General features: G+C 37.4%; 1 protein-coding gene and 1 non-coding gene across 2 annotated transcripts in view; one reads left to right on the top strand and one right to left on the bottom strand.

Annotated features, from left to right (window-relative positions):
• LOC111526638 (PZP alpha-2-macroglobulin like) overlaps positions 1-9,301 on the bottom strand; it is a 54,790-nt gene extending 45,489 nt beyond the window's left edge. The window contains exons 1-7 of the mRNA XM_023192439.2: positions 9,166-9,301; positions 4,657-4,840; positions 3,442-3,601; positions 3,233-3,285; positions 2,248-2,268; positions 1,813-1,981; positions 1,294-1,378 (exon numbers count right to left, since the gene is read on the bottom strand). Of these exons, the coding sequence (XP_023048207.1) occupies positions 1,294-1,378; positions 1,813-1,981; positions 2,248-2,268; positions 3,233-3,285; positions 3,442-3,601; positions 4,657-4,840; positions 9,166-9,248 (755 nt within the window). The 5' untranslated portion in view covers positions 9,249-9,301. The remainder of the gene's footprint in view (positions 1-1,293; positions 1,379-1,812; positions 1,982-2,247; positions 2,269-3,232; positions 3,286-3,441; positions 3,602-4,656; positions 4,841-9,165) is intronic.
• A 1,116-nt stretch (positions 9,302-10,417) lies between these two features.
• Positions 10,418-10,477, top strand: LOC111526642. The gene has a single exon (XR_002726445.1). It is a non-coding gene; the product is annotated as a U7 small nuclear RNA (small nuclear RNA).
• Positions 10,478-11,253: the final 776 nt, after the last annotated feature.

Raw genomic sequence — 11,253 nt, 5'->3', positions numbered from 1 at the left:
TGCCCTCTGTCTACCACTTAAGAGATGGAGGCACAGAGAAGCAGCAGAATGCCTAGTTAAAATAGTAAGTTCTGGTAAGGGAGGCACACTCATCACTGCCAATTCTGAGTCTAGTACCCTTTGTAATCATGACATCAGTCACCGGATCGTTTATATTATGTTTAAGTCACTTCTATAAAATCCTAATCATTGTCTTTTGCCCAGTAATTGTGACCTGTGACCTTTAGGCTCCTTTTTCACATATTTAGTCCATCGTATCAGCTCATCCTCTTTCCTCAATGACAGGATTAGTATTTATGGTATATATATGAAGAAAAGGAGAAAGTGAAATTGCCTGGAGTAGAAAATTCTGGGGGAGAGATAATTTCAGGTTATTAAACAATTTGTTCTACCATTGCACTATTTCTAGTTATTAAACAATTGTTCTATCAAAAAGATCAATGTAAAACATTCAGTACATCCTCTTAAAATTGCCCAGAGGAAAGATTAGGCATAATTAATTCAATGTTCCATGAGAAAACAAACAGGCAGATCCTGCAAGCAAGACATCTAGAGGCCAACTGATAATCTTCAGTGAAATGTCATTAAAAAGGAGGTTATAGACTTTTAAACCTCTAAGATATTTATAGATTCCTATGGCTTGCTTTAAAATATTAGAGCTAAAAAACTACTGTAGGGGAGGAAATGGGGCAAAAAGAACCTGGCAAATTTTATAATTTTATAAAAATAGGTGATAGGTACATGAAATTGTATTTTACTACTCTGTTAACTTTTGCACGTGATTGGAATTTTCCATTGTAGAGAGTTTGGAAAAAAACAAAAGGTACTTGGGAGTAATAATAATCAAAACCAATGTATGAACACCCAGCTTCATGAGACAGTTTTTAGGACAATTAAAGATACTTGACTGTAAACTTGGAATTAGTTTTGGAAAATTACTTTTAATTTTGTTAAGTGAGCATGGTGTCATGGAAGTGGAAAATGTCACTGTGTTTTAGAGGTACATGCTACTGCATGTACAGAAAAATCATGATTTTTGCGATTTATCCTAAAATGTTAAAGCAAAATATATGATGAAACAATACAGAAAGATGTTTATTGTTAAATCATAATTAAGGGTGTTTTTATTCTTTTATGTATTTGAAAATTTTAATAATAAGTCATTAAATAAAGAAGTCAATGGGGTAATATTACAAAAGTGCTAACGGGAAATAAATTTATAATTTTGTACCTACATAATCACTCAAAATTGAGGCAAAATATAAAATTTTAGATAAAAACAATGTAACTCACTTTCCACATACTGTTATATTCACTTTTTCATCCACGATACTGATTATCTTTGGCACCTGAACTTTGACCTCAAACTTGGGAAGCACTGTTAATAAAGATAATATGAATAAAGAATGTTGGTAAACATTTATTGGAAATACAAATAATTTCAGTATGTGTATAATTTTTCCCAAAATAATACCCTGAATGTTTCCAATGTATCCACCTTAAGATGGTAAGGTTTAACAATTCCTGCAGAATCTAACTGACTTCTTGAACACAGCAGATCTCAGTGACACGAACAAATGATGGTGGTTTCACTGAAATAAGAAGTTTCATACTTGGCAAAGCATAATTTGCTACTGAAAATCAGCAAGCTCTTATGAGCTTCTGTGTTCACACAGTCCTAATGGTCTTAGAAGCAGGTATGTCTGACTGTACTGCAAGTTCAACATACCTACGGGAAATTCAAAGGATCTAAGTAAGCTCACACACTAGGAACCAAAATGTCATGCCTTTTTCATCTTCCATAATCCATACCGAATTCCTCCACGGTGAAGGGGTGCTCTATTCTTCCACCTGATTCTGTCTGTACCACCACCTTGTAGGAGCCCTGAATGGGCTCTGATGAAAGGGGAAAGGACAATTGATTGAGACCACCCTCTAGCTTGAGACTCTGCCATTGTGCAATTCGATTTCTTCTTGGGTTCTGAAGGGAAACAAGAAGCATGGGCAGTAATCATTTAGTCACAATAGTCCTTGAGCATCTCAAATGATTTTGAAGGTAATAATTAGCATTGCCTCTGGAAAGACAAATACAGAGGGAAGAGAAAATACAATCAACCTGACAACTGGGAGTAGGAGGAATTCAGATCTGAAAGTTTTCAGAGTAGTTCATCTGTCTGAAGTATTATCAGAACCTCCTACTCTCTAAAAGTACTAATTTCCTTATAAGATACTTTTTCTGATACTTACCTCAAGGTATATCAGTGGAATCTATATGATAAAAGGAAAGAAGAGATGTGATTAGAATTCCAGCAAAGGCTACAATTTCAGACTTGCGACTAAACAACATACTGAGGAAGAATACTATCTGTAGCTAAATTCAACAAGAAACATCACAGAACTGGATAAAATCTCAGGGAAATTATTAAATAGTTCTAGGATGAGCACACAAAATATATTCAATAATTATGATGTGTTGCCATTTCCCTGAAAATTATTATTGGTGAATGATATAATTGAGTCTTTAAGTATTAATATTATTTGGAAAGTAAACTTCTCCTAGTGAGTAATATGACTATATTGCTTACTTTCATAAATCGGGAAATAGATATTAAGAGAGTTACATGTCATTGTGATTTAGACCTAACAGAAAGAGAATTCCCAGAATCATTTGGTTGAAAGTAAACCAAGAATATTTCTTCTAATTTCAACATTGTCTATTTTCTACCTATTAAAAGCAGCTTTGTTCCTTTGCACTAATATTGAAGGTAAGTTGAAAAAAGGGAAATTCAATTAGCATAAAAAAGTGTTTGTGTCTATTTCTATACTATATGTATAGAATATATAATAAATTATAATATAGTCTATTGTATATACCTAGATATTCATAAAAGTATAATTCTTTGTTGCTTTTTTAATCATAAATTCCTTGAAAATATGAATATGAAAAGTGCCTTTTTTCTTATGTTTCTTTAGTATTCTTAATGCAGTGTGTTCAGAGCAACAAATGCAGCTGTTACCAGACTGGTTAACTACTGTTATAAGAGAAAGAATTTCCTCATCTCTTGTCCCTCAATTTTTGTCTTGTATAAGACTGCAAATCCGTGCTGAGGCTGGAGCCAAGGTCAAAAACAAGTGTCTTTCATCCTCTGGCTTTTCTTGTACCTTTCTACCTCACTCTGGGTGCCTATTCCCACTCTACCCCTCACCCAAACCACAGATAGTGGATGCTTACCAGTTCATTTCGAGGGCGAAAATTTTCATCCACGGAGACAACACGGAATCTTACTGGAAAAGTAGTTCTCTGGTAAGATTCAGACACGATAAAGCAGGTAATTTGGGTATAAGACAGGAGGCTATGGGGCTAGGATAATGGAGACTTTGGCGGCTCGGGTGGCCCTTCCTTCTCAGTGTTGCCCCAACGGGTGGAATTTCCCTACTTACCTGTCTGTTCTGGTTTATAGACAGGTTTGTCTGTCTGGACAAAGACCAGACTTTGAGTGTTCTTTACCAGAACTGTGTTCCTCTTCCTGAAATCTTGCGTAGGCCCCTTTATCCGGATGCTAAGGAATGCCACCTCTGAAGAGGCTGAGATCCTTGGGAGCTGAAAAGCGAAGGATTTTTTTACTGCTGAGGAACTGTGCAGTCTTCTCCCTCTGCGTTCTTCTGTCATTGTTATTTCCTATCTCTCCTTCAGCTTCACCAAGGAGAAGGAAGGTATGACTGTTTCTCCAGACGTAAGAGTGAAGATGTTAATGTGAGATAGAGGAACTGTATCAGTAAGAGTGGCCATCAATAGAACCCAGATCTCCATGGAATTCACCTAGAGCTCTAGTTATTAAATTAGATGCCTTTTAACTGAGTATCTGTATTCAGAAGGAATGGAGAGAAATAGCTCTGAAAAAATATGGGACAGCATAGGAGCTGAGTATCCCAAGTTAGGCAACTTTAAATAGGTACTAGGTGTTTGCTTAGAGTATCCTGCATGCGCAAAAAATTATGTGGCATGCAAAGTTTTTATCATGAAATTTTCATACGCTCTATTTCTAGGCAATGTCCAGCCCCGTCCTTAAAGAGACAGTTACAATCAAAACTAGAAAACTCCTCTAAGTCATGAAACTTTTGTGGGCAAAAGGATTATTTATAAATGAAATTTAGAAGAGTATTTCTCCCTTACTCTGGTAAAAAAAAAAATGGTTTTTTCCTTAAATATTTAAAAATTCCCTTTTTTTTTTTTTTTTTTTTTTTTGAGACGGAGTCTCTCACTCTGTCACTCAGGCTCGAGAGCAGTGGCGCGATTTCGGCTCTCTGCAAGCTCCGCCTCCCGGGTTCCCGCCATTCTCCCGCCTCAGCCTCCGGAGTAGCTGGGACTACAGGCGCCCGCCACCTCGCCCGGCTAATTTTTTGTATTTTTAGTAGAGACAGGGTTTCACCGTGTTAGCCAGGATGGTCTCGATTTGCTGACCCCGTGATCTCCCCGCCTTGGCTTCCCAAAGTGCTGGGATTACAGGCGTGAGCCACCGCGCCCGGCCCCTGAGGTCCTAACTACATTCTTGAAGTCATTCCTTGGGATTGCACACCAGAGCTCCGTCACCATGACTTATAGAACTCAATAAAATGTATCAAGCACGGACAGCCAGCTGGCACCCTAGCACTCACAGTGAAGAAGACACAGTGGAATAAGTCCTTCTCCGCCACCAGGTCAGTGAAGAGGCTCCTGTTTTCCCTGCCAGACTCCAGGGAAGCACTTACAGTCACTGTCTCGTTCAGGTGGCTCAGAAGGACACAGCCCTTCTCAGGGGCCTCAGTGTGGAGCAGGGAGGGGACTAGCACCATATACTGCCTGGGAAAGGAAAAAGTCTAAATTAGAGAAAAACTGATGATAGTAAGCGTTTTCATTCACAAATGTGTTTTCATAACAATATGTAATCATTGGTGCAATCAGTTTTATTCCAAAAGTCAATGGACTAAGAACAACACAATGGAGGTTCTGTCACAGATCAGCACACAAATTTTATCTTTTACTCATCAGTCATGCCTCAGCCACACAATCTGCAGCCGCACAACACTGGAGAGTGTTTTCCAAGATGTGACAATTTCACAGACATTCCTGGCTTTAAAGAGCAATCTGAACTCTTTAAACTTTAACTTTGAACTTCAAAAAGTATCTGAATTCTTGAATATATATCCATAAAAGTGCACATCCACACACACACATATATAATAAATTGGGAGTGATTATTCATTTTAAAAAGGACTTACATTAAAATCTGTCTAGATAAACATCACTTTGGAATGAACATCATGACTAGATTTACAGAAATTCAACTGAAGGAACTTCAGTAAGCATATATCACTACACAAAATAGCACATGTGTATATTGCGAAATCATTTCCTTAATATCAGCAACACTGAAAAAAAGTATTTGCTGTTTCTCTTAGGCTCCTCAGATACAGCTCAAAGTCAATATTTTATCAACAAGTTTGAAAATTTTGTCAATTATTTACATGCACAACCCCCCACCACACACACACTACACAAACACACTGTATTTTATCATTTCCCTTTATGCTTAATTTCTTGAGGCAACAACATTAATAATTTAATATTAGTATGTCCATGTTTATAAATATATGTTTGTTTCAGAATCACATGGGTGGATAGGTTATCTTTTTTATTAAAAAAAAAAAAAAAAGGGTTCAGGCTGGGAGCAGTGGCTTATACCTGATTCCCAGCACTTTGGGAGGCTGAGGCAGGAGAGTCACTTGAGGCCAGGAGTTTGAGAACAGCCTGGGGGCAACAATGTGAGGCCCCCCTGCCATCTCTACAAAAATCAAAAATAAAAAGTTTAGCCAGGTTTGGTTGTGTGGTGGTGCATGCCTGTAGTCCCAGTTACTCAGGAGGCTGAGGCAAGAAGGATCACTTAAGCCCAGGAGGTCAAGGCTACAGTGAGGTATGATCTCACCAATGCTTTCCAGCCTGGGTGACAGAGTAAGACTCTGTATAAAAAAAAAAAAAAAAAAGAAAAGTTGATATGAGTACTAAAAGTACATATTATTTTGAAAAGTCTTTTCTTTTTTATTTAAATTGTTCAATGTTTTCAGTTTTTCAGAGGCACAGGCAATTTCTTGTGTAAACCTCACATTCTTGCCTTAGCTTTGCTGATGAGTATCCTTTGTCTCTAATGCCCTCCATGCCATATTTTCCTGTCACTTTCCAGAAAACTGCAACTCAGTATAATCTCTCCACACTCTGAACTCCTATGGGCTGAAAGAGAATGTGTTTTTGTTGTTGCTTTATTTGAGTATCTGCCACACAACAGGAATTGTTAAGCAGTCTCTGTATTAAGCCATTTAGTCTTCCCAGCAATGCTGTAAGGTACATACATGATACTCTCCATGTTCATGAAAGCTAAAACATGAGATCCTCATCAGTCCCCAAGACTTGAATACATAACAGAAGGATAAAATCCCTGCCCCCATGCCAAATCAGTAAATCATGACTAAAATCTAACTCCTCAAAGCTTTAACGATTCAACGATTCATGATTCAATGTCTGCAGGGTTAAGCCATTTGTAGAGCAAATTTGCAAGTAAAAGCTATTATTTTCTTATATTATTTCGCTACTCTTACCTTTCCATTGGCAACATAAACTCTTACCTTTTAAATTGTTTTCTGGACAGGCAATTTGACACAAGAAACCCAATATTATTACTTACAAAATTAATAGGTGTGAGACTTGGAGGAGAGGATCCAAGGATAATTGAGTTGTGGAATCTGGAACTCAAATTTGGTTTCCTCATCCTCCATGTAGTCTGCTCCAGCAAAACCGTCTTGCTACATGTGTTTTAAAGTGTTCCTGGGTAAAACTATATGCCATGAATCTCTAGGGCCACTCTTAAATCATCCAAGTTTCAGATGATTTTACTGTATGAGTGGTATGGTTTTGCTCTCTAGCAGAGAAGTTGAGGGCAGTTAAGTAACTCGCTGATAGTCATTCAGCTTGTCCCTTATGTCTAATCTTTTTCTGGTATCTGGATGCTTCTGATCTCCTGATCACTGCTCTTTTAAGGACATAATACATAATAAAAATTTATCATTTTTACCTCCCCATCCCCAAATTTTCCCTTTAGTTCTTTGATCTTAATAAGAAGGTGTATACATATATTTATAATTTATTTAATATACTATTTTTATTCTTATAAATTATAAGCCAAAAATTATCATGAGTAAAAATTAATTGCACACATATTTGATATTCCAAAGAGCTATTTTGTATGAGTTCAGTTAATATTTTTAAATAGATATTGAAATTGGAACAAATCCAGGTTGACAAACTGGCCCAAGATTTCACTGGTAGTGAGCTGCTAAAATGTTTTAATATATTACTCAATCATGAATGTTTGCATTTTAAATATTTGCCTTTTTAGCAGGGACTAAATTTAGCAAGTATTAAAGTGATAACGTTTAGTTTTCTCTTTTTCATTTTATTCCCCTGAAGCCTTCATCTCTCTGAAGCTTACTGCCCCAAGGCAGGGTAGAATGGCTATTGGGTCTCTTTGGTAATCTTTCTCTCATTTATCACATCAAGGGTTAATTCCGGAGGGATAAAGTTAAGTTTTCTCCTTACAAAGGAAGAAAACACCCCTTCTGCTTGTGATAACTAGGGCATGAGGCTTGCTGTTCTTGGTTCAGTGGTGGACACAATGTAAAAGGATGGTTTCAATGGCAGCATGGTCCTATGCAGTATAGGACTGCATCCAAAACCACAAATTGCTTCATGTTTCTGACCCAATACACACCACTCGCTTTATCCATTCAGTCTCGTCTCAGAAAGCAAAATAGCCTCCACATACTCCAAATGCTTTCTGGGTGGAGTGCAGCCGGAAGTAGTAGCGCCCACAGCTGTAGATGAGGTAGAGGGATAGTGGGGGAGAAATGTACCCCTACCGGTTGCCAGGAAACTGTGCAAGGAAAAAGCCTGAGGAAAGCAGGAGACTTACTGAATTGAAGTCCTTATTTCTGCTTTCTGCGCTTTGGCCTGAAGAGGGCTAATTATGTCAGATGAATAAGGGTAACACACAGAGCAGAGGGACCCCTTATCCCTTTCCCCATTTGGGACTCTGAAGACTTCCCTGTATCAATCTGAAATATAGGAGACACGATAGGCATCTAGAAGTGCAGTATGGGTATGCAAGAGAGAGGTAGAAGTTTAACCTCTCCAGGACACCTCGGTGCCTATGTGCTATTATTGGACCCAAGAGTTCTCACCATTCTCTGGAAGAAATGTAAAGGCAGCTGGGTTAAGGCCAGGGACCTTAAATGGCCTGGTCTGCAAAGGGGCAAAGTGACCCTGCATCACAGGCTGGGTTGGAACAATAGCCATAGTATTTGAGGCAGGATGCAAAGGTAGGAGTTCTATGGGATATGAAACAGCTGAAGTGAGACAGTCAGGTAGAGAGGACTGTTGGGTCCTGACCCCACAAAAGAAATCAGATGACTAAACTTCAACAATGCATGCTAGCAGATAAGAAGAAGTCAGACTGACAGCAGCCAAGAAGGACGGAGAACTTTGAGACCAAGGACTCTGACACTTTTCTCTATTAGGAGTTAATGGAGACCACAATCCTCTAGACACTATAGAGGAGAGGAACTGGGGAGAGGTGAAAAAGAAGTCTTACAATTATTGAATTTTACCAACTTACAACTGGATAGGGTTAAAATTATTTCCCCCACTTTGGTTCCCCATTGGGGCTGTTGGTGAAGACTTGATACATGATTGAAAAATAAAGGAGCTATACTTTCTGTATATATATAAAGCCTACAATACATGTTAAGTTGCACCTCACTATACATTTTGAATATCTTTATTTTCAGTGCCTTCCATCCAAAAGAATGGTTCTGTGAAGGTGGGATCTAGTGTTTTATTTAATCATGCTTCTTAGTGACTACTTGTATTTATGACTCTGATTGGCCCAATGTAGAAAAAAATGATTTCAAGAGTAGAGGATAAATGAAAGATAAACAAGGGATTAACTGGAATAATTTCTTATGTTTGGAAGGTATCTTAATGAGTGGAAAGGTCGCATTTACAAAGGAAGGCAAAGCGAAGACATAAGGGAGAGCCTGAAATGCACTCTGGAGGAAAGGATCTTGAGTGAGACTTACGGTTCTGCAGAGTTTGAGTCACTGGCAGAAAGCAGGATAAGAAGTAGCATGAGACATAAGTGAAGAAGTCTGTCTTTCCCCATTGTGAGGGATAAATCTCAGGGTTGTGTTCAACTCTCTGCCCTCAGCCTCGTCCCGGAGACCAGCAGAGTTTACCAGGCTTTATGCGGCCACTATGTCAAACAAGCCCCACCCCAAGGCCTCTGAATAGAGTTCAGAATTGAGCACAGATTCTCTAAAAAGGTCATTACTCTCAGTGCTTGCCTCATTTTTCTCAAGGCTAAATTCTGACAGGTACTGAGGCATGTCTGGAGGATAAAATTCATATTCCATTTAGAATAAGCTTTGACAGCAAACCTCCTGACAAGAAACCTTCAAACTACCTTTCTCCGTCTCCTTCAAAATCCTTACAAGAAGATGACAAAGGATGCTGATAAAGAATATCATGGGACATGTTACCACGACAGTAACTCAGGCATTGCAGATTCATTTCTGGGACTGAGTGAGTTATAACTATAGACTTTAGGGGTTTTGGTTTTTTTTTTTTTTTAGCTGTTGATTGAATACATGGTCCTGGAAGAAAGTGATACAAAATAAGGATTTCAAGAGTAGAGGATAAATGAAAGATAAAAGAGATAAAAGATAAAAGAGGCTTTAGAAAGGAGTTATTAAAGATCACCCTTGCCTATTTCGCAGCATTGATCTGATCAGATTCTTAATTGCTCCTATCTGTCCTTGCTACTGTCTGAACACACTAACATGTGAGTCCCTTAAACTATGTCGTTCACTTTATCTGAGATTTTTTTTTTGAGCCGTACTGTGTGCTAAGTGCTATTCTGGTGATGAAAATATAACATTGAACAGGATATTCCATATCCAATCTCTCATAGAACTTGCAATACAATGATGATCACAGAAAAACCGCCAGCAGATTTAATGCCATCTCTAGACTGCAGACATTGGTGTCTATTTACATACTGCATTGCTTGAAGCTTATTCCTGGCCACACTGCTTAAAGTGGATTCCTTCCTATTAGTTTTTATTTCACATCTTGGTTTCTTTTGTCACATTATCACAGAATGAAATAATTTATTTTAAATTATGAAATGTTTTATATCTGTATACACTCACAAATATAGAGAGCAAGATAAAAAACACTCATACCTCACATACACCCAACTTTAACTTTAATAAAATTAAACACTTGCCAAGTTATATTTAAGATCATTTCTTCTTAAGAAATGAAGCATGGCAATGGTAGAGCTCTTTTAGAATTTGTCTAGCAGGTTTTCCAGTTTTTACCAGATCCCTCGACCCAAAAAAAGAAATAAAGCAGGACAAATATGGTTGGAGTTTCCTTTGTAATTCTCTCCAGTCTCATTTCCTTCCCAATGTTGTGGGATTAGGAAGTTGATACGTATTCTTCAGGACATGCTTTTATGTTTTTAATCCATATTTATGTAAATAATATATAGCATAATTTTGTGTTTTGTATTATATATATACAAGTGGTATGCACATATTGTAAAATTTGTTGTCACTATTATGGTTTTAAGACTTATTAACATTGATAATGAGGATATAATTTATTAATTTTAATCACCATCTATATGACATTCTATTGTATGAATGTGACCAAACCTGTTACTCTATTTCCCTAGTACTAGATTTTAGATTCTTCATAGCTTTTCAACATTACAAATAATGCTGCTACAAATACAGTGTGTCTACTTAAGCATATTTGCAAGAGTTTCTCTTGGGTATACTGCAGAGATTGGGTTATAGGCTATAGATGTATGTACATCTTGAAATCTATCAGATATTGGTAAATTGCTCTTCAAATTGTTATACGGATTTGAATACCCATCTGCAACAGAGGATATTTTCAGTTTATTGTATCTTTACCATCATTAAGCTAGGCATTTTACTTTTTATCAATCTGATGAGTGAAGCAGTATCTTGCCCTAATTTTCATTATTAATGACTTTACACATCTTTTCATATGTTTATGGGCCATTTGAATTATATCTTCAGTTTGATATCTCAACACAATATGTAAAAGGTCTAGCAGGAACATCTCCTTGCCCC

The sequence above is a fragment of the Piliocolobus tephrosceles genome, chromosome 10 (genome assembly GCF_002776525.5).
Source record: "Piliocolobus tephrosceles isolate RC106 chromosome 10, ASM277652v3, whole genome shotgun sequence".
Taxonomy (NCBI): domain Eukaryota; kingdom Metazoa; phylum Chordata; class Mammalia; order Primates; family Cercopithecidae; genus Piliocolobus; species Piliocolobus tephrosceles.
This window is presented reverse-complemented; position numbering and strand designations above follow the sequence as displayed.